The sequence below is a fragment of the Camelus dromedarius genome, chromosome 11 (genome assembly GCF_036321535.1).
Source record: "Camelus dromedarius isolate mCamDro1 chromosome 11, mCamDro1.pat, whole genome shotgun sequence".
In the NCBI taxonomy this organism is placed as follows: domain Eukaryota; kingdom Metazoa; phylum Chordata; class Mammalia; order Artiodactyla; family Camelidae; genus Camelus; species Camelus dromedarius.
Genome location: NC_087446.1, coordinates 9,637,997 through 9,660,863, shown reverse-complemented (window position 1 = coordinate 9,660,863; position 22,867 = coordinate 9,637,997). Strand labels below are relative to the sequence as shown.

General features: G+C 53.2%; 1 protein-coding gene across 2 annotated transcripts; it reads right to left on the bottom strand.

Moving 5' to 3' along the window:
- Positions 1-639: 639 nt before the first annotated feature.
- Positions 640-19,936, bottom strand: LOC105106568 (cytokine receptor common subunit beta-like). Of its 2 annotated transcripts, XM_031463202.2 has the most exons (14): positions 19,654-19,936; positions 15,786-16,075; positions 14,739-14,862; positions 13,404-13,594; positions 10,087-10,238; positions 9,835-10,003; positions 9,144-9,279; positions 8,825-8,982; positions 6,531-6,670; positions 5,392-5,554; positions 4,078-4,168; positions 3,805-3,862; positions 2,838-2,941; positions 640-2,169 (listed from the first exon to the last, which is right to left on the bottom strand). In XM_031463202.2, exons 2-14 carry the CDS (start codon positions 15,859-15,861, stop codon positions 1,353-1,355), a joined length of 2,379 nt encoding a protein of 792 aa, XP_031319062.2. In that variant the 5' UTR covers positions 15,862-16,075; positions 19,654-19,936; the 3' UTR covers positions 640-1,352. The 2 variants fall into 2 exon arrangements, with proteins under 2 accessions (XP_031319062.2, XP_064347551.1); XM_064491481.1 differs by lacking the exons at positions 15,786-16,075; positions 19,654-19,936 and having other exon boundaries at positions 14,735-14,864.
- Positions 19,937-22,867: the final 2,931 nt, after the last annotated feature.

Here is a 22,867-nt window from a genome sequence, read left to right as displayed (position 1 = left end):
ATCTGTTCAGCAGAAGGGCCTTTGGTCTTTGAGGTGCTACAGTGAGTTAGGGGCAATTTCAGTGAGAATAGAAATGCTGTGTCTAACAGAGTGAGAAGCAGGTGGCACTCCCAGGACAAGCCAGGAGGGAGTGAGGGAAGGAGAAAGGGGTTGGGGGAGAGGAATATAAAGGATACACTCACTTAAAAAAAAAAAAGTATTCTTTATTATCTGAAATTCAAATCTAACTGGACATCCTGTGTTTGGTCTCCAGTGAGAGTGGAGGAATAGAAAGAAAGAGACTGAATTCTCCGTAAAAATGGATGAGAATTATTAACAGCTTACTCTTGGCAGGTCCTGCTCAATTGATTTAAGGGATCACCACCCTCTGAGGCAGATACTATATCTTTATCATACCCTTTTTGTAAGTGGGGAAACAAAAGCACAGAGAGGTTGTAGAACTTGCCCCAGGTCAACCAGCCGGTGGGGGACAGAGGTAGGCTTCGAACCCTGGTCCTGTGGTTTAGAGTCTGCCCTCGAAAGGGAGGTCTCTCACCGGAAGAGCCACACGTGAATGTAAGGTGATCCATGTTGCTTGCAAGACAGAGAAATTTATAAACCGAGCTAGTATGGTGGCGGGAGGGAAGATTGAGCCAGAGGTGAGCGTAAAAAATGTTTTTATTTCTTTGAAGATAAGTAATGAGGGTGTGGGTTCTCACTCGCTGATGTCCTGAGAGACCTTGAGGGATCTGGTCTCCCTCACCTGTCTGCCCCTGAGGACCCAACCCACAGCCGTGCACATGGCAAGGGACAACTGAGGAATTGTCAGACCAACAGCATCAGTGTCACCTGGTAACTCCTGAGAAATACAACCTAGGGGGTGTCTCACCCCAAATCTACAGAATCAAAAGCTCTTTTGCTATAACCAGTTCTGCAGTTGACTCTGGTGCAGGATAAAGTTTGAGAACCACTGCTCTCTACCACAATGGTCTCTGGACCCACAGAAAGTTCTGGGGAAGAAGCCAGAGGACAGAACAAGGAAGGAGGCGGATGCAGAGCCCCAGCTGAGGCAGGGGAAGTGGCCACACCTCTCCAGGCCTGTTGTCACCCCTCAGTGGTGCTGGGTCCTGCAGTGGCTTCACACTTTGAAGACCCAAGCTTTACTTTGTCCATCACACTTGGACTGGCAAGAGCATCTTGGCCAGGGTCCCTTGGTCTGAGCCCCCAGTTCCAGGAGTGGAGGGTTGGCCCTGGGAGGAGCCTAGGGAGCTCTAAAGCTGGAGGGGAGGCAATAGTTACCCACACTCTGTGGGAGGAAAGCTCTTTGTGGGGTGGAGACGCTGGGGACACATCTGCCTGGGGGTACACATGGCTCAGTTGGGGCTCCTGGCTGCAAGATGAGTAAAACTGACCAGAGGGCACTGGGGAAACTGGCTCATCTTTGGAGGGAGCTCCACATAGCCCTCATACTCTGGCTTCAGCCAGGCGGAGGATACAGGGGGCCCATCAGCCAATCTAGCACAGAAGCTGGGGTTCTGGTCTGAGGGGAGGCCCAGAGGGGGAGCCTGGGAGGCAGACGGGGTCCCTGTGGGCCGGGTGAATGTCAGATCTGCAGTGGTGACAAAACTAGAGGCCACGACACCACCCCTAGGACCCCTAGAGCCAGTGGGCAAAACTGTGGGGGCCCTGTCCTCCGGGCCCTGACCACCCACCTTTCGTCCAGGGTCGGCAGGGGCAGGGCCTGCCCCTGACTCGAGGGAGGGACTCCCCTCGGCCCCGGGGCTGGACCTCCTCTCCGCATCCCCAGCCTCGCCCTGCCCCGTCACCTGGGCCAGCGGGACCAGCTGCACCTGCCCCCCTGGGGGCAGACACAGGTACTCCAGGGACCCTGGGGGCGGTGGCCTCCTGCTCACATCTGTCTGTGGGGGCACCTGCTGGTCCACGATGTCAGGCAAGGAGCGGCTGTGTGGCAGCCCCAGGTAGGGACCATTGAAGTCAAAGCAGGAAACCTGGCTCTCAGGCTGGCCTGAGGAGGCTGCCAGACCTGATGGAGGGCTGGGAGGCTGCTCCGTGGGGACATCCGAGGTGGCCAGAGTCATGGCAGGCTCACATGACGAGTCACAAGCATCTTTAGGGTCCTCTGTGGTGAGAGGTGACACCTCACGGTGCCTGTAGTCCACGGGGGACACCCTGTAGGGTGAACAGGGGCAGAGATGTTGGGACCATCCCTGGCAGATGCCTCAGCTCATGCCCTGCCCCCGCCCCCGCCCGGAGTGGGGTCTCACAGAAAACACAGGGCAGGGCAAGGGGGGAGCAGGCCCAGAGCAGGAAACCAGGCGCTCCTGCAGCCCCCGAGGATCTCGCCCCCTAGCCCCCATGCTCTTGCTCAAAGCCGGCCTCCACCAGGTGTGGCCCTGCTCACCCTCTGCTCCTTGACATCACCCAGCTTCAGGGCCCCGGTCAGTGCCCAACCTAGGCTCAGCCATTTCCACGTCCTTCACCTCCCTCCCCTGAGGTTAGTGGTGAGCTGATGGCTCAGGTGCTGAGGCCACGGGGTTCCCAGAGCCTCCACCACCAATGGGGCCAAGGCAGGGTGGGGTCTGCCTGGGCAGCAGGAAGAGGGGAGGTCATCTGGTCCAGTCTCCTGCCTCTGGTCAAGTGTGAGGTCAAGCCCTTGCTAACTTGGGAATCAAGAAGTTCTTCTCGATGTCTAACTGGGATACCTCTTGCTTTTGAGCCACCAGCCTCCATGGATCTCCTCATCCTGAGCCCCAGTCCAAGGCCACCTCCTCTGAGCCCCTGATGTGCAGGGTGAGGCCACCGTCCCACCTCCTAGGGATCCCAGGCCCCACACTCACCCATCCAGCTCAGGGTAGCTGCTGCTCCACGGCCCCTTGTGTGGGCAGCTCCCGCTGGTGAGGATGGACATGCTGTCTGGGAGCCGGAGTCCTGCAGTCCCGTTCTGGCAAGAGAAAGGACATTTGTGTCTGTGGTGTTGGGGGTGATGGAGAAGGTGCAGGTGTGGGAAGGGCCATGAAGTTCGCGGGAATTCATGGGGCCCCCAGACACAGCAGAATCTCAGCATGAGCAAGACCGGCCACAGCCTCGTAACACCAGGAAGATGAGGCCAGTGAGGGGCTGGGACTCCCCTGGGGTCATGGGGTATCCAAGGACAGGGACCCCGTTCCCATGAGTAGGCTAGTCTGGAATATCTCTGCCTGCAACCTCACCTTCTCCACACTGGTCACCAGACGCTCCCAAGGCAGTTCCCGCCCTGCCTGCCTGACCCAAGGGCTCTGGTTCCCCTTTTGCTCCCGTCCCTGCCTCCTGAGATGCGCCCCCAGCCTCACTGCCCAGCCCCCTCAGTTCCCTTCCTGTGGGAGTCTTGTCTCCACCCTCCACATGCTTCCCTTCTGCGTGCAGCGACCTCTCCCTCCTGCCACCACCCTGGATCCTTCAAAACTCAGATCCACTATCCTGCCCTCGGGAAGCCATTCTGCCTCGCACCACCGCACCTGCCCCCTGGCAAGACTAAGCCCCTCCTTGGGCCCCCTGGGTCCTGGCATCCCCACACCAGCCATCTCTCCTGCTCCACGGGAGTCCCCCGGGCAGGGCGCCTCGTGCATCCATGAGACCCATGGGATTGCAGCGCTGGGGCTGGGGCGCTGAAGAGCTTCCCAGCCCTGCCCTCAGCACCTGCTCCCCTGACTCAAAGCCCAGAGGATGGGGAGGAGAGCATACATGGGGGTGGGGATGTGGGCTCGGGGACACGAGTGCAGGAGCAGAGGCCCCCAGCACCTCTGCCGCCCTCACCACAGCTCCTACCTGGAACAGGTGGCTCTTGCTGGGGTTGGGGATGTTCTCTTCCCACTTCTGGTTCAGCCTGGAAAGACAGCAGGGAGGTGACAGCTGCCCTAGACCTTAGGAAGCTGCCTCGTGCTCATGAACAGAGGTGAAACAGAAGCCCAGGGAGAGGGCGGGATTTGTCCAAGGCCCCACAGAGTGTGGGTTGTAGAGCAGAGACCAGAGGAAATCTGCTGTAAGGTCCCTGGTGCCCCGTGGTGGTCCCTCCCCCTACGCATGAAGGAGTCCCCTTACCTGTACCCATAGATGCCACAGAAGCGCAGGGCCATGAGCAGGGTTAGGGTGATAAAGACCAGGATGAGTGCCAGGACCCACGTGGGCAGCTCTTCCAGGGAGCCAGGAGGAAAAAGGAGGTTAGATTCAGGGGAGGGTAAGGGCTGGAGGCTCAGGAGATCGGGGCAGGTGGGGCCAGGTCAGTGCTCTCCAGACCCTCTCTGTGCTTTAGAATTCATTTCCTTGAATGGGGCAGGACACAGAGGGTTAGATCCTGTTCAGTAGCAGGAGGTGCCTTGGTGGGGTAGGGGTGACAAGCACTGATTGCAGCCCACGGCAGTCATGGGAGACTTCTTGAAGGAGGCGCCATATAGACAGGTGTCTAGGTACAGGGAGAACTAGAGAGGCAGAGATGGGGACAGGCCTGCTGGCAGAGGAACCAGCAGGTACAAAGCCCATCACGAGCTCCCACACTTCCTGCTTAGCCGCCTCAAGCCCCTCACAGGCTGAGGCCCCCAAGGACTCCCCTCTTCTCCCTTTCTTGGGCCTGGTGGTCCAGCCCTCCTTCTTGGTGGATCATAGCCCCCTTTCTGGGGCTCCGCCTCTAGCAAGACTGGCTGTGGACTGGAGTCCTTGCTGCCAGCTCCTCCTCCATCCCCTCTGAAAACACCTCCTAGACCTGGTCATGTACTTGTCCCTTGGTGGTCACTCTGGTAAAAGGTGAGAGATAAATGAAAATAGCAGTGTAGGGAAACAGGGAGATTAAGAAATCAGACGAGAACCTTTGAAACCCAGACCCCGGCCTGTAGCTCTTTTGCTGCCATGGTAACAGGAAGCTCAGGCTGAGTGTCTCTGGGGAGTGGCTGCCACAAAGGCTAATGAAACTGTGGGTCACATCAGTAGAGGCCTTTGCTCCAACTTGAGAGAGGTGAGACAGAAGAACCTGCTCTGCTCTGCTCTGCTCTGCTCTGCTCGTCTGAGAGGCCATGATGGGTCTGTGTTGCACATGAGGTGTGACTTCCCAAGGGTTGTCAATAAGTTAAGATGTATACAGAGACAAAAGCGGGTTCCCCACAGGTAGGTATGCAGGTTGTTCTCTGCACAGGGACACCATGTAAGTTCAAGTGGCAGGAATCCAACCTGAGGCTCATATGTTGTGGCCGTGGGTCTGTGGAAGATGCATTTTCTAATTCCCACTAGCTTTTAGTTAGCTAGAAGGAAGGGAGCGCAGAGGAGAATAGCACTTGGGCATGGGGTCTCCATGTCCAACACATCCCCGTCCTCTGCCCAGCGGGGCTGTACCAGGAGGGGCGGATGGGGGCCGCGGAGACGTACCCCACTCAGTGTCCCAGGAGCGCTCCTCACTCCACTCGCTCCAGATCCCGTTGTAGCCGCTGGGGTTGGGTTTCACTCTCACTCTGGCCTGGTACCTGGTGGACGGCTCCAGAGGTGGCAGGGGCATGTTGTGGGCATTCTGGAAGAGCTCCGTCTTGGTCTCCTGTGGGTGCAGGTGTGGGAGCAGGTGTGCTGAGGCTGAGGCAACGTGCCTGGCGCACGTGGGCACAGCTACAGAGCCCTCCCACCTCATCGCCCCAGCTTTCCTGCTCCCCATCAGTCCCCCAGCTTGTAGTCATGTCCCCCAATCTGAGGCAACATGACTCCCACCATGGAGGACCGCACTCCAGGGCCAAAGAGGGACAGCACCGGGATGGGCACAGAGACAGCCCCTCCTGCACTGCATCTCTGTGACATATGACAACACCGAGGTGCAGAAACTCTGAGGAGTCACCATGCCACCCTCCCCTGCCACTTTGGGATCCCCTCAATCTCCCAGTTCCTCTTGGGGCAGCCTGGACCCCAATTATGGCCTTCCCAGGAGTGTGGTGCAGGATGACTGACCCTTAGATTTTCATGAGCCAGGGGACCACTCCCAGCTTCACCACTGACCCACCCTCTCCTGGCCTCAGTTTCCCCATTTCCAGCCTGAAAGTCTGGAGCTGGCTCTGAAGTTTCTGATCCGGGTTCTGTCGAGCCCCAGGTTCTGCATGCAGGCCCTGAGGGTGGGGGCCGGATGCTGAACCCCAGGCTGAGCCCTGCCTGCCTCACCAGGAGCCTCTCTCCCCTCAGCAGCTGCACATTTGCATTCTGTGAAGAAATGTCCCCTTTATGACTTTTGAAAACCCTTCATACAGCTGCCTCTCAGCCCTCCCAGTCCTGACATCTACGTCCCCTTTGCAGTCAGGGTCACATGTTCACCTTGGCCAAGTCACATCAGCTCTGTGAGTCTCAGCTCCTTCACCAAGGGATGGGACATTGACTGGCTGACCGCACAGGGGCATGACCACCAAGTCTCAGTGGTTCCCTCTGACTGGTCGCCTGCTGGGAGCCAGGCATCCAGCAGGTGGCACTGTCCCCAGTGTTGTCTCAATGTCCCTTCCCCCCATCCCGGTCCCTCCCCAGGCACAGGCCCTCACCTCCCATGTCTCTTCATCTTTCTTGTACTGGACCTGGAAGATGTGACTTATGAGTCCACTGTGAATTTTTTCTTTTTTCAAGTGCAAGATGTAGCCATCTCTGCCCTTGGTCACGTTGAGGGTCGGGGGAGCCAACTGGACTGGAGGGAGAGAAATTTTAGGTAACAGCGCTCCTAACATTCCTCCCATGGAACGTTCCTAGTGTTGCATGCTGGTCACAGGTGTTCTCTCCACTGACCCAGGACCCCACATCCCACCATCACGGGTCACTGTGTGCCGACTTGGGGTAACAGCATCTACCACTGCCAGACCTGCTCCTCCCCGGGAGATGCAGGGATAAGCTGCTGTTCACTGATCAGTAATGAGGTGGCTGGGTTGCTGGTTACTCATGGTTGTGAAAGTAGCGATGTTTGGCAATTTGTGCCTTTTACTTGAAATTAACCTAGGCTGAGTCAAACTCGTCACTTTGATAGCACCTGTCCCAGGCACCTGCCTTGAGAAGGAGAGGTAAGCAGAGCTTCAGGCCCTGGAAAGGTGCCCTTCTCCACCCACGGCTCCAGCCTGTCTTCTCTTGGCTGCTGCTCATGTGGGTTTGCCAAGCATGGGACAGGCTCATGTCCACCAGAGACTGGACACAGGCGCAGACTGACCACCTTGAGGGAATTCAGAGGTGCTCGCTGGGGACACACCATCCGGGCTCTGAGAGGCCATGCCTTCATTAGCACTGGACACAGGCCGGGCTATTCCAATAGCTCTGTGCTCACCCCTCCCTGAGGCTGACCCTCGGGCAGGATTTGGAGCTGCCATGATGAAAAGACCAGAGAGAAGTTGTGGAAGGGTAAACAAAGGCCCCCGAAGGTACCCAGGTCCTGCCCCCGGAACTTGTTATTTTAAGTGGCAAAATGGACTCTCGCAGGTGTGACTGAGTTAAGGACCTTGTGATGGGGATGTTATATTTCATTATCCACTCCTTCCTTCTGCCCCGACCCTTCCCCACAGCATCCTCGGCCCCTCCCTTCCCCATCCCCACACAAGGAGGGTACATTGTGGTAGTGAGAGAGGGAGAAATTTGGGAGGAAGAGGAGGACGAAGGACAGAGAGCGGACAGGAGATGGGGAGAGGGCTGCTAATGTTGGGCAACGTCAGTACATTGATTCAACACATCTTGAGGGCCTACTGTGTGCCAGGTGCTGCTCTGGACACAGGAACAGAGAGGGGAACAAGGCAAGGTCCCTGCATTGACAAAGCTTACATGATAGATTAATACACGTCAGGTGGTGGTAAGTACCATGGGAAAGGAAAGTGGGGTAACTGGTAGACGTAGGATTTCAGCGTTGAGTGCTATTTTCAATAAGCTTTTCAGAGAAGATGTCACAGAGATTGTGACATTTGAGCAAAGGCCTGAAAGGGATGAGGGAAGGAGCCTTATAAACTTGAGAGGATCAAAGGAAGCAGGAGCAAAGGCCCTGAGGCAGGAGTGTGCCCAGGGAGTCCCCCAGTGTGGAGGAGGCCACGAGGCTGCAGTAGGGAAAGAGCGAGAAGCAGGCGAGAGAGGCCTGTGGGCTGTGGCAGGGCCGTTGGTAGCTCCTCTGTGCAGGCGGGAACTCGCAGAAGGTTTGGGGTGTTGGAGGGGCATAATTTGATTATGTGTTAACAAAATCACACAGGCTGCTGATGGGAAAAGACTTAAGGGACAGCAAGGATGAGAGAGGGAGACCTTACTGCACTTAGATGAGCAGTAGACACGTGGCCTAATTCTAGGTGTGTTAAAAAGATAACAGTGACAGAATTTGCTGGGGGACTGGATGTGGCATTTGAGAGAAAGCTAAGACAAGGATTTCTGGCTTAAACAACTGAAAAAGACTTATCATTCAGGGAGATGGGGAAGAAATGGGAAAGCAGGTTAGGAGGGACAACAAACATTCACTTTGGAGCATGTTTAGGTGTGAAATGACATTGTTCATCCACTGTAGACGTTGAGAGGGCAAGTGATACCAAGTGGTTCAGATCAAAGTTCTCAAAACTCAGATTGAAAAAAGAACTCAGAGCAAAGAAGGGGGAAAGTATTTTCAGAACCGCAATGGTATGTTATCAACCTCATCATTTATATATATTTTTGAACACTTAAAATAAGTATTAGAATTACTCCTGTTCACATTGGGTTGCTGGATTGCACTTCATTGAAAATGAGAAATATGAAGACTGGGCCATGAGGAACCCTGAGTTTACATGGGTTACAAACAAAACTGTGCTGACACAAGACACTCTACACAGAAGGCTGGGCACAGACTCACTGTTATCGGAGCTCTTGATGAGTTTCTCTTCCTCCTTGGGTCGAACAGAGACGACGTACTGGCTGTGGCTCCTGGGGTCGGGCACGGGAATCCGGCACCGGTGCCGGACGTAGGGGCTGCTGGTTGCCTCCCTCAGCACCGGGGCGCATTCCTCCTCCCTGGGGAGCACGGCAGAGGTGAGCGCATCGGGAGGCAGGGCTATGCGAGGAATGAGGCCTCGGGATGATCTGTGGCTTCGGCTGGGCCCCCAGGGGCAGGAGGAGGCTTGGAGAGGGCAAGGCCTAGAGGAGGGGAGGGGCCAGAGGCAGGGGACACTCACCCTGCATGGGGCCCGGGCTTGTAGAAGAGGGTGAAGGAGAGCGAGCTGGTCACCTCGGACCTCACTTCCCAGGAGCAGCTGAGCAGGGCAGCCCCGTCGAAAAAGCACTGGAGGTTCTGGGGCTGGGCCTCGTCCCCTGGGAGGGAGGAGACAGCCCCTCATTCAGTCCTCGCTCATTCATTCCGTCCCTCTCAGTGGGCCCACCGTGAGTCTCATCACAGAGGGACCGCGGGGCGTCGGGGCCAAAACCCAGGGGCTGACTCAGCCTGACCCGCCCGCTGTGCGGCCGCAGTCAGGGAGGGACTTCTGTGAGACTTTGCGCCCCCTGTGCAAGACGGGGAGGGCATCTCAGCCCCGGCGTTCGGGGAGGGAACACGATCACGCTTGTCTGTCCGCACGTGGCGCCGCTCTCCCCAAAGCGCAGCTGCTCATGCGCCACTGTGATTTAATTGCAATCGCTCCTCCCCAGAAAGCGGCAGCCAACTGGGGCTCAGAAGTGAGTAAGATGCAGCCGCTGCCTCTGCAGAGTCACAGCAGGGACGGGGTGGGCCCAGGGGAGCCTCTCTAAACACATGGCGCAGGGCCACCGTGAATCCCGCCCGTGGTGTGACCGTGGCCTCCTTCTGGCCGGGAGCTGCAATGAGCCGCCCTCCCCACGGGGCGGCACTGCCCCCGAGTCCGACTCTGTTACCTGGCTGGGAGGCCCAGCGAACCTCCGGGCTCCACTGGCTGGGCCGTCCTGAGAGCCCCGAGCCTGGGGCCAGCCTGGTGCGCACTCGGGCCACGTAGGTGCTGCTGGGGGTGAGGTGCTCCGGCCTCAGGATGGCCCGGGAGGAGTTGGAGTAGATGGTGGGGGCGTCCTGTGGGAGACAGGGGCTGCTGGAGAAGGGCCGGCTGGGCCGGGTCCCTGTGGGCTCAGGGCAGAGCTGGTGGGGGTCCCTACCTCCCAGGAGTCCTGAAGCCGCCTGTAGACCACCTCAAACTCCAGGCTGGACAGCCAGTGGCTCTCAGAAACCCCATGGGTCACATTCCAGGACAGCAGGAAACGGTCCCCGTCAGGGCTGACGCGGAGGTCCTTGGGCGCGGGGGGCTGCACTGGAAGGAGAGGAAGTCAAGGGTCCGTAAGGGGCTGGACGACCATGCGGGAGGTTAAGGGCCTGCGTGGCTCGTGTGTGGACAGACCTGGGTTCCAGGCCCAGCACCTTGGACAAGACCCCTCTCCTCTGTGGACCTCAGACCTTCATCTGCTAAATCGTGGGGAGTCAATGGGAATGAAGGTTCTGCAGGTTGTTGTTCACAGAGAACAGAAGCCCCATAAAAGATGCTAGCGATTAAATCCCAAGGGACCTTCCCTCTGTCCCCAGTGACCATGTGGAGGCTGTGTGGCCTCTTTCCCAGCAGAGGGTGCTGTGAATCATATTGCTTCCTCTGCTGTCCAGCCCCTTCCTTGTTTGCACCGCCCAGTGTCCTCCTGCACCTCTCAGTGCCCAGCACACGTGCTCCTCCTCTAGGACCTTCTTGGATCTCCCTCCCCCAGGCAGAGCCCCTTGCTCCTTTTCCTGTCCCACCACAGCCCTGTGAACGGTCCTTATGACCCTGGAGGATTTAGGTGTTTCCACGTCTGCCTCCCCTTGTAGTCCAGGAGCTTGTGGGTGGCAGGGGTTGGGTCCTGAGATCAGTGGTTCTGTGACTGTGGGGGACAAAGTGTGAAGTGTGAAGGAATCAATAAAGGAATCAATGAATGAACATATGTGGGCCACCTTCAGAGGCTTTTTATGGAAACATCCATGACCAACAGCAAGCAGACACCTGCCGGGACCTACAGGGTCAGGTGAGCGGATTCATCCATGAAGAGCATGACTCCTGGCTTCCTGAAGCGTCTGTGTCTGAATACTGAGAGGTGACTTCCCAACACAAAAAAATCAATAAGAGCCCAAACGAGATGTAAATGTTCTTTGCTGGACTCAGAACAGGGCATGGTAGAGCATGTCAGGGCTGGAGCCTTCAGAAAATCTTAAGCCCTGAATGGCAGATCCAGGGGACCCCTGCCCCACCCACAGCCACAGCAGGCATCACTAATCAGTCATTGCCCTCCTAGCCCCTGAGCCTGCTTTCATGGCCTAGAACTGACATCCTGACTTAGGGAATGCTCTAGGAGCCCAAGTGCCACGTTGCCCCATCCCTAAGTTGTCTGATCTCCACCATGAAGCCTTCCCTGGTTGCCAGATCGTAAGCTCAGTTGGGACGGGGATACTGACTGACCACTTCAGTGCCCTCCGGGCCTCTGTAGGTTCTCAGTGAAGGAGCAAATTAATGAATGAATCCCTGACTGTGATCTTCTTTTCATGGTCCATATTCTATCCATGGGCTGCTCACTGCAGCTTTGCCCTCACCTCCCACCTTGAACCTCAGCCCCGTGGCCCACTGACCCTCACCTCTGCTGGCTGCCTCACCCCTCTGACATGTGATGTTCTCTCCCCACTGTTATCCAGAGCAGAGATTGATACAGGGAACAAATCTGGCCCACATCTTGTCATATGGCCCAGGAGTTGAAAATGGACTTCATGTTTTTTTAGTTTTTTTTTTAAATCAGAAAAGTATTTGCCACAGATGAAAATTAAATCAAATTCCAGTTTGTGTCTATGAGTAAAGTTCCATCAGAACACAGCCAACATGTTCATTTATGCGTTTTCATGTCACAATGGTGGAGTTGAGAATTTGCCCCCAAGGCGTTTGCCGACCTTGGATGGAGGATGACCCCTAAATTCCTTTGCAGGACACACAAGCTTCTTCCAGGTCAGCCCCCAGCCTTCCCTGCCCCTCTCGTTCCTCCTGCTGTCCAGCCTTCTTGATGTTGATGCTCCTGGGACACAGTTACTAGCGTTTTTCCTGATCTTGCCTCGCGCTCCCGAGTCTCCCAGCCTTTGCACGCACTGTTTCCTCTGCCAGGGATGCTCTTTCTGCTCTCTCCTCCCACTCTCTCTTCGGATCTCCCTGCAGAGCTCTCTCCTCGGGGAAGCCTGCCCTGACCTCCCGGGGGCTCCTTGTCCACTGCCCCGTGGCACGTGGCACACACCCGCCTTCAGTAAGTGATCACACCACACAACATCTGGTGTTTCCTGCTCTGTAAGCTCTGAGCTTCGTGCAGGACGGGACTCCTTATCCATCAGGCACATGTGCTTAGACATTGTCTGCAGTGAATTCACCACAGCCTAATCCATCCTCTCCTCCAGGCAACTATTTTGTGCTGCTGGGATGAAAAGAGGCAGGAAACAAAGGCCAGAGCCCCCTCCCCATCTGACACGTGCAAGGAGCAGCAGGTGGCCCTGAGGTTGGGATCCAACACACTAAAGTCAGACCTCCCTGGGCTTGAATTTCAGCTCTGCCACCAGCTGCTGCGAGGCTCTGAGCTTTCACTTCCCTCTGCCTGTTTCATCCCCAAATGGCAGTAACAATGGTATTTAAGTTCATGTCGTCGTCTTGAGAGTTAAATAAGATTAAGCTGTGTCTCCTGAAAGCTGGGACAGGCGTGGTTTTTGCCAGGTCAGTGTAAACTTTTATAATATGACTCCCCTCCTCTGTTTAGCATCATTGTAAGAAATAACTGCCTTGAACACACAAGTTTGAAGCATTGGTTATACTTCTTTCTAATATATAGTTAAATAAAAATCTGACTATAGAAAACAGTCATTCAAAACCACCCAAGACCACTGAGTTTCTCAGACGCACGCGGCACACACACTGGGGGCCACGCGGCAGGGGCAGTGCGGGGATGACCTCCGGCTCCAACGTGCAGGCAGCACTCGGCAAGTCCGGCCCATCGCTGTCATGACTGCTCATGGCGGCACTTTGGAAAAGTTACATAACTGCTCTGGGCCTCGAGTGCCTCATCTATAAAATGGGTTGTCGCAGACAGTGCATGAGACCGTATTGACGAAAGAACCTTCAAGCTATAAAGTTTGTATCTGGACAGGAATGATGGTTCTTCCTTCAGTGCTGGGAGGCTATGGTTTGGCAGGGGGTGGAGCATCAGGGAAGGAGTTGCCTTTGGCCAGGGCACCTCCAGCTGTACCCAACCTAGCACCTCCATGGAGACCAAAGAAAGCATATCCTCTACCCCCAAGCACTAAATCCAACTCAAGCTATTGTCTCCACCCCTTGAAGGCTCTCCCTCCCTGGCCCACCTCTTGCAGCCTGGACACCCTTGGGGCCCACTGTCCACACAGGGGGCCACCTTTGCCCAGGGACCCCAGGCCTCACCGTGCTGCATCAGAGTAACGATGAGCTGGGTGCCCAGAGGCCAGTCTGGTTGGAATGAGAAGTAGTCAGAGTCGGCAAGGGCAAAACTCCAGTAGGGAATGATGCATCTTCTGGGCACACAGCTGGGACAAGGGCCGTCTAATGAGGGCATGTCATCACTGAGATCGCAGGACACTGGCTGTGGAAGGTCCCTGCGGTGGGGGGGGGGGGGGTACAGATCAGCTCAGAGTGAAGGAGAATCACTCATTCATAAACACTGCTGAATGTCCCCCACGTGCCTGGTTTTGCCTGGGGCCAGGGTGGGGCTGGCAGCGAACAAAACACACAACTCCCTGCCTGCCCAGCTGACTTCCTGGTGGAGGGAGACACACAGGAAATAATGGAAAAAACTATGTTGTAGGTCAAATGGAGAAAGCTTTCTGTAGATAAGCCCAGCAGGGAAGGCGGAGACAGGGTGCAACTTGAAATGCACTGTCAGGGAAGGCGGCATCAGCCGGTGATGTGAGCACTGGAACATCCCACCGAGCTGAGTCAGGGGTATCAGGTGAGCAAGCAAAAGAGATCAATTCGGGGGCCAGAGTGGCACAAGGCACCCCTGGGAGCAACTGTCCCAAAGTCAACTGGCACAGGTGATGCAGATGGGTCAGGTAAAGGAGGCTGAGAAATGACCTTTACGCTCAGCAACGTGAGAACACAGGTAATCCTGACAAGGGAGGCTGACTGACGTGGTGGGAGTGAAATCCTTACTGGATGGGTTCTTGGAACCCCAAGGGAGAAGCCTTGATGTGAAGAGAAGCAGAGGACAAGGGTGGGGGGTGTGGCCAGGAGGACCCTGAGCTGCAGCCTGGTTGGCATCTGTAAGCAGATCCTGGGAGAGGGCCCGTCAATGGCAAGGAGACTGGGGACTGTGTTGGCTGCTATGTCCTTGGGCAGCAAAACCAGGTGGGAGCTGGGCTGCAGCCTCACACAGGCCTGGGACAGGTCATCACTGCTGGACGGATTCAGGGAGGTGGCAGACTATGGGTGGGGACAGTGGGGGTGGGGTGGGGACCTCTCTTCTGGGGGTGTCTGTTGTCCCAGTGCAGGAAGGAGTGGTAACAGCTGGAGAGGGGAGGTGGGTGTGGGGGCTGAGGACAGTGGACAAGGAAGATGGAGGCTCCCAGGAGAGCAGGACAGAGAGCAGAACCATGATGATGCTGTGAGGTGAGAGCGGCTCCTTCCCCAGGGCGGCCTCCAGGGGCCTCCCCACAGTGCCCTCCGTCCAGCCCCGGCCCAGGCACAGCCCCCCGCAGCAGCGCCCCGCCCGCCCTGCGCCCGGGGCCCCACATCACCCACTCGTCCAGCCTGCGGTAGAGGGTCACGTTGACGAGCCGCTGGGCATCCTGGGTGTCCGCCCACCTGCAGATGATGCGGCTGGTGTAGTCGTTATGGCAGCGCAGGGTCTGCAGTGGGACCGTCCCTGACGGGGGAGAGGCAGGAAGGCGGTCACACCCCCTCCAGATGCCCCTTGTCACCGCCCCTCCCAGCACCTCCTGGGTGCCTCCCACGGGGTCTCCCAGAGTCCCGTGGAGGCTCCTGACTTCCAGACAGAGGTCCCTGGGGCCCTGCAGGTGGGAGGGTGCCAGTTGTGGGCCCTCCTGGCTGGACAGAAACACAATATTCTAGTTGATTCACAGCACGTTTCTGAGCCCCTGCCTTGCCCTGCCCCTGGAACAGGGTCCCCCCACCCCGGGATGGAGACGGGCCTCAGGCACAGGCTCTGCCCCGAGACCTCTCGGTGCAGCCTGGGAGCAGAGGCACAGACCCACCCCTCAGACCCCGCACCCAGGGGCAGGGCCTCCTCTGAGACCTCGGTGCCTGCTCTCTTGGTCAGCTCTGGGAAAGGGAGTGTGGTTCCCATAGTCACCAGAGGAGCCAAGCTCTCTGGGAGCCTCTGGGGAGGGGGGGTTCACTGGCCTGAGGAGCCCAAGGAGCCTCCAGGAAAGAGGAGAGACCCCCCCCAGGCTGAGGGTCCCCAGAAGCAAAGGCACAGGGGTGGAAACAGGTCAAGACCTTCAGGGGAGCAGAATGTTTTGCAGGGAAGGAGGGGCAGAGAAAAGACTGGACTGGCTGGCCTGAAGGGGCCTCGAATGCCTCACTGAGAAGTGTGGGCAGAGAAGCCACACAGCTGGGGATGGAGTTCACAGGAAGCCAGAGAAGAATGAGCAGGAGTGAGGGAGGAGGGAAGAGGGGAGACCAAGGGAAGATCAGGAGAGAGAAGAAATGAGGGAGGGGAGGGGCGGGGAGGGGGAGGACAGGCTGGAGCCCTGGGGTCTGGGAGCTTCCTGGGGGCTGGGGCTCAGCAGTGAGGAGAGGTCCGGGAGGGGGTAGCGATCAGCTCACCTTGGGCCCCTGCCATGCTGGGCCCCCAGCAGAGCGCCAGCAGGGCGATGGGGAGCAGCTGGCGGGTCAGCGCCATCTCTGGGGCCAGCTCTGATGATCAGGGGCTGGCCAGCACGAGTGGGTTCTTCTGTGGCGGAGTTGAGGGTCAGACACTCTGTCCGGCTTCCCTCCCCCGGGAGCCTCCGCCCCACAGTGGGGATGCTGTCTTTCCCTTTCCAGCCAGGTCTGTGAGTGCTTCTAGTCCTCCGAAATTAGATTCATAGCATCTTGTTTAGCAATACATGGCCAAACTTTAAGGAAAAACCAGGAAAACATTAACATAGAGTTTCGTATGAAAGTTATCTTTCACTTTGGAAAAGGGTGAGAAGGAGGACCTGATTGAGATGGAGTTTGCAAGGAGGCAGTGATGTTTATAGGTACAGAAAATGACCGTGTTTTATACTCCATCAGAATCCACCTTCAGCTCTCCCTTGGCCTGTCTTTCTCTGCGTCTAGGCTAATCCACAATCTTGGCTAACTCTGACTCTTGACCCAGCTGCTCCTGCACAGCTAAACAAAACCACACCAGTTGGTCTTACTTTAAATTCTTGACTATGGTCCAGAAGGGCCATCCATCCCACACTCACCCAGTCCATTCTCTCTCCCAATCTAGGAGGTTATTTCACACCTTCTCCACTCCCCTTACACCTACAATTCCAGTGCACCCATTTCCACTCCCAGCCTCTGCCTGCTTTCTCCCTGGTTGGGAAAATTGATCAGAAAAGGCCTCCACCCCCTACAGATCGCCATCACTAGCATCTGCACTCACACACTCTGTGCCCTGGCCTATTGCCACCAATAGACTCTCCGTGCTCCCATCCGAAGCCAAGTCCTCACCTAGCGCACAGGACCCAGCCATGCCTGCCCACTCAAAGACATGACTCCAAAAGTTCTCCGTCCCTCTCTCTCTCCCACAGCATCAGTCTGGGTCTCACTACTGGCTCACTCCCGTCACCTTACAACATGCTGTAACTTCTCCCATCTTTAACAAAAAAAAACACACTCTTTCTTGGTCCCACTTTCCCCCATCATCTCACACTTTATTTCTCTTCTCTTCTTTTCAATAAAACTCCTTCAAAGTTGTTTGCGTTCAGCGTCTTAACTCTTCTCCATCCATTCTGTCTTTGTGCCTGCTCTAATCAGGATTTTGCCCACTCCAGCTACCACTTCTTACCACCCCCACTGCTGACGTCTTCGGCCAAGTCTCCATCGTATCTCATCTAGAATTACAGGGAAGCCTCCCAGCAGTTTCCTGTTTCCATTCTCGACATCATCTATTCACAATACGGAAGCCATAAGCAGATGTCAATCTTCAGACAAAAACTAGCCAATGATTTCCCCACTACAGTTAAAGTAAAGGCAAAGTCTTTCCGATGCTTATAAAACCTGGCCCCCTATTGCCTCTTTGATCTTGTTTATTACTCCCTCCTAGATCACTGCCTCCTGGGGATTCCTCAAACACTCCAGGCCTGCTCTTTCCTCAGAGTCTTTGCACTGGCTGTTCCCTCTGATTGGAATGCTCTTCCCTTACAGATCCACACACCTAACTGCCTCACCTCTTTCAGGTCTCTGTTCAAGTAGCACCTTCTCAATGAGACCTTCCTTAACCCACTTCCCTCCTCCTCCACACTCCGGTGTCCCGTACCCTGTGCAGTACATTTCATTTTCTAACACACTATACGGTATATGAATTTTTGTGTGTTTATTGTTTCTCCCTCCCTACTAGCTCCATTTCTTTCGATTGTCTTTCTCTCCCCACATGATCTGTAAGGATAAAAATTTTTGTCTTCTCTTTTCATTGATGTATCTTAAGTACCTAGAATAGTGCTCAATACATATCTGTGGGATAAATAAATTTTTAGTATGAGTGATGGGTAAACTGTACGTGTAAGTTTTTATACTCATCTGTATGCACAAAATAAGATATTCAAATTAAACACAAATAAGTAAAAGGAGGAATAATAGATTAAGAGTAGAAATCACTGAAATGAGATACAAAAATAATTAGAGAAAATTTAAATGCTGTTTTCTTTTCTCAATAATAAAATTTATATACCTCTAGCTAGGCTAATCAAGAAAAAAAAAGAGAGAGAGATGACACAAATTACTGAAGTCAGGAAATAAGTAGTTATCACTAAAGATTCTACAGACGTTAAAAAGATAATAAGAAAATGTCATGAGAAATTTCATGCTTGGGGGAGTGTATAGCTCAAGTGGTAGAGTGCATGCTTAGCATGTACGAGGTCCTGGATTCAATCCCCAGTATCTCCTCAAAAAATAAAGAAATAAACCTAATTACCTCTCCCACCAAAAAAAAAAAAAAAAAAAAAAAAAAAAAAAAAAAGAAGAAGAAGAAATTTTATGCCAATACTTTTGTGAACTTAGATAAAAATGGGAAAAAATTCTAAAAGACAAAAATGGCCAAAACTAAATCAAAAAGAATTGTAAAGTTTGGATAAGCCTATATCTGTTTAAAATGTTGAATTTATAGGGAAAAACTTTCTCACAAATAAAATACCAGGCCCAGATGGCTTCACTGATGAGTTTTAATGAATAAAATCAATTCTATACAAACTTGAAGGAGGGGATATTTCTCAACTTATTTTATGAAGTCATCAATACACTTACAGCAAAATCAAAGATACCACAAGAATAGAAAATTACAGACCAATATTTCTCATGAACATAAATGCAAAAGTCCTTAACAAAATATTATCAAATTGGAAGCAACAATATATAAGGAAGATAACACACCATAATAACAGTGTAGGGTTTATGCCAGATATGCCAGATTGGCTTGACATTTGAAAATACGTCAATATAATTTTACCACATTAACAGACTAAAGGAGAAAAGTCATATGATATCTCAAAGAGAAAAAGCATTTGACAAAATTCAACACCCATTTGTGATACAGTAAGAAAAACAAGAAGCCTGCCAGCAAAGTGGGAATACAAGAGAATTTCTTCAACCTGAAAAAGAGCACCTATGAAAAAGTTACAATCGCTTTCCCCCAAAGGTTAGTAACAAGGCAAGAATGTCCACGCTCATCATTGCTATTCAGCATTTCACTGAAGGTCTTAGCCAATGTAGTAAGTCAAGAAAAAGAAGTAAAAAGCATACAGATTGGTAAGGAAGAAATGAAACTGTCTTTATTCATAGAGGACACTCATGTACCCAGATAATATTAAGAAAACTACCAAAAAAAAAAAAAAGCTATTAGAACTGAGTGAATTTAACAAAGTTATGGGATGCAAGGTTAATGATACAACATTGGGGGAAATGAATGACTGATGCTCAAGAAGAGTCAATGCCCTTCTACAGCTCTGGAATAACCCTCTCAACTCCTAAATGGAGCTCACTAAGCCACAGTGAACGTTGAGCCTAAATAGGGCAGATCTCCAAGTTCCACCTTTTACATCCCTCTTCCTCTGTCCTCACAACCCCCCAACACACACACACACACACACACACACACTTCTAAATGTTTGTGTCAGAGCTGGAAACGGTCTCAGAGGTTGTCAGCTACAATACCCTGATTATAAAGATGGGGAGACAGAAGCCCCAAGGTGGGGAGAGAATATTCTCACTGTTACCAAAGCCTTAGTGACAAAGCAAGGGACAGGAGACAGATACCTGATTTCAGAGCTCTCTCCTCCAACTCCTCATCCCAATGTCTGCCCAAGAGGTCAAGCCCTAACCGCCCAAGTCCCCAGAACACACCTGCCCACTCCACACCCCCCAGCTCTCCCTGTCCTCTCCATCCCAGACTCCCACCCTGCCCTACTCCCCACCCTACCCTACAGCCTGCCCCTGAAACCGGCCATACCTCTTTGTGCCAGGACAGACCAACCTCCTGCTGGAGTCTCCAGGCAGCCCGGAGTCTCTCCGGCTTCCTATTTATGCTGACGTCGTTAGGAAACAGAAAAGCAGAAAGAGGAAGCGATGCCGGCCCTGGCCTGTTTCTGCACAAGCGACTCTTCACGAGATTGCCCAGCTTCTTAGAACTGTGGACGCCGAGATATCATTTTTTTCTCCTGAGATGTGACTTTGCGAATGTTATTCCTTCTGCCAGAAGTACGCCTCCCTTCTACACTTTGTCTCCCTGGAAATCATGCATCCTCTGTCAGGGCAATGCAAAGTAACCCCTACGCAGCCGTCCCTGACCCCCCGGGGGGAAGTAGGGGGAGGCGGCTGCAACCCCAGAGCAGGAGAAAGCCCAGAGCCACACGGACCTGGCTGGACTCCCACCTCCACTGCTGCTCAGAGTGCGAGGACTATGGCCTGCACTGTGTCTCCCCTCCCCATTTATATGCAACTGCATTGGAGATGGGGCCTTATGGAGGTAATTAAGATTAAATGAGGTCATAAAGATGGGATTCTGATCTGATAGGATCATTGTCCTTGTAAGAAGCAGCACCAGAGCACCCTTAATCTCTCTCAATCTCTCTCTCTCTTTCTTTCCACCATGTGAGGACACAGAAAGAAAGCGGCCATCTCCAAACCAAGAAGAGAGTTCTCACCAGGAGGAACCTTGGCCAGCACCTTGATCTGGGACTTCTAGGCTCCAGGAAGATGAAAAAATTAACCTCCACGGTGTGATCCTCCTAGCCTACGGTATTTTGTTACGGCAGTCCGAGCAGATTGAGACAGGGACCTTATGCAAATACCTCCATGTCTCAAGATCCCCAGCTGTTACTTGGAAGTGATCATCTACAAACCTCAAAGGAGCTTTAAATGAATCACATAAGGTGACACCTGGCACCTGATAACCCTCACTCCGTGGTGGCTGAAAGTACTTTCCCGCCCCTGAGTTCCTCCTCTTCCCTGCACCCTCCCACACTGTCCTATGGACCTCAGGTTTCATGTCCACCCCTCAGCCTGGTTAGTATCACTTTCCTGGGTTGTCTGCACATGGCCCGGCCTGGAGATGGCGCTCAGGACTCTGTGTGTGGAATGAATGAACGGACGAACAAATGAATGAATGACTCCCTGAGGACAGAGACTCCAGAGCCCACACGTCTCCCTTCTCTCTGGTTCTGTCCAACCAGGTCTGGGTGGGGGGCACATGAATTGGAGATAGAATGAGCTGGGTGTGGTGTGTAGACCACAGGGATGGGCACGCTGAGTCCTGATGTTCAGAATTCAGACACTGGTATCCTGTTTTTTTTCCTAGGATGGGGAAAAGGGCAAGGAGGAGGAGAGGGAAAGAGTGGGCAACCACTGGCATTGTCTCCTTATGGTTCTTTGATTACTTTCCTCCAGGAAGAGCACATCTGTCCAGGAAGAATGTAGAGTATCCTTCCTGGTGGGGAAGTCCTGGCCCCAGGACAGCAGCTGGGGGTCAGCCGGGCACTCGGGGCACATCGAGGCCCCTCTTGGATCCAGCACGCTCTCTGGCACTCCTGCATGTATGTGATCACCATCCTGGCGTGGAGAGAGCGTTCAGGGGTTCAGTGCAGGGCACAATGTGTCTGAGCTGGAATCCTGCCCCTAGCCTTCTTTTTCCACTGAGCTTCCTGGAACCCCTAGGCTGTGCTGGCCGTAGGGGAGCTCAGTCTGGAGGTGTGTAGAGCAGAGGGAGGGAGATGCTCCTCAGAGGATCACAGTTCCTCCCTGTTCTCCACCTACAGCTATACCGGAAACATCAAGGCTTGGGGACACCAACACGGGTGCAGGGGCTGCCAGGGATTTCTGCTGCCTGGGAGCTTAGGAAGCTGCACTGCTAACCCCATAACTCACCAAGAGAGTGCTGAGAGATTCACATGGCTGGTGCCTTCCCTGGTGGGCAAAGGTGCCCCTTAGCTGTCTGGCACCCTGTGTGCCAGGAGCTGAGTCCCCTGGCCAGGCTGCAATGAGATGGGAACTGGGTAATGGAGCACAGGAAGTTATGGAAGCAGAAGCTTCCTAAGACAAACAACTACAAATTTTAAAACAACAAGTTTATACTTTGCAGCACAGGCAACTATATTCAATAGCTTGTAGTAACCTATGGTGAAAAATAATATGAAAACAAATATATGTATGTTCCTATATGACTGAAGTATTGTGCTGTCACCAGAAATTGACACATTATAAACTGACTGTACTTCAATAAAAAATATATTTTTAAAAATAATGACAGATTTAAAAATATTACCACTTATGGATATACTAAAATATTAAACAACAAAACATCTAAAAATTAAATGATGAAAAGGGAGCTTTGAGGGATGTCCTGGGTCTAGTTATGAGAATCAACCATAAGGGTAAATTTGGGGCAATCATTTTCCACCACATAGTTCCGGGAGATGGTTCCGAGAGAAGCAATGTCCTTTCTTATATACAAAATAGATAAATAACAAGGACCTACTGTATAGCACAGGGAACTATGTTCAAAATCTTGTAATAACATATAAAGGAAAAGAATCTGAAAAGAAAAAAAATATATATATGTATGTATGTGCATAACTGAATCACTTTGCTGTACACCTGAAACCAACACTGTAAATCAATTACACTTCAATAAAAAAGTAAGAATCAAAACAAAACAAAAAACCAACAACGACAACACCACCAAAAAAAAAAGAGAGAGAAGTGATGTCTTGTAATGAATAGTTAACTGCACAGTTGGAACTGACCTATCTGAGTTCAAATCTCAGCTCTACCACTTGCTGGCTGTGTGACCTTGGGCAAGTTACTTAGCCTCTCTGTGCTGTTTTCTGATGTGTAGAATGAGGATGATAATAGCTCCTCACTCACAAGGTTATTATAAGGATTGATCAGTAGGTGTGTATAAAGCACTTAGACACATAGTTGCTCACGCCATATGACAGTTGTTACCAGTGAAGTCACAGGTGGGCGTCCCGGCCAGTATCCGGAAGGCCTCATTTCTCAATCTCTGGACAACAGTCTCTTCAGCCTGGGCCCCAGTCATGCTTCTTCTTTCCATCCCCCTGTTATGGTTAAATAAAGTCTCTAAGCCAAGGCCTCCTGGCTCCAGAATTTTTCCAAGCCTGCCCTGAGGGGAGAGATTTCCTGGCTATTCACCCTGATAAACACCA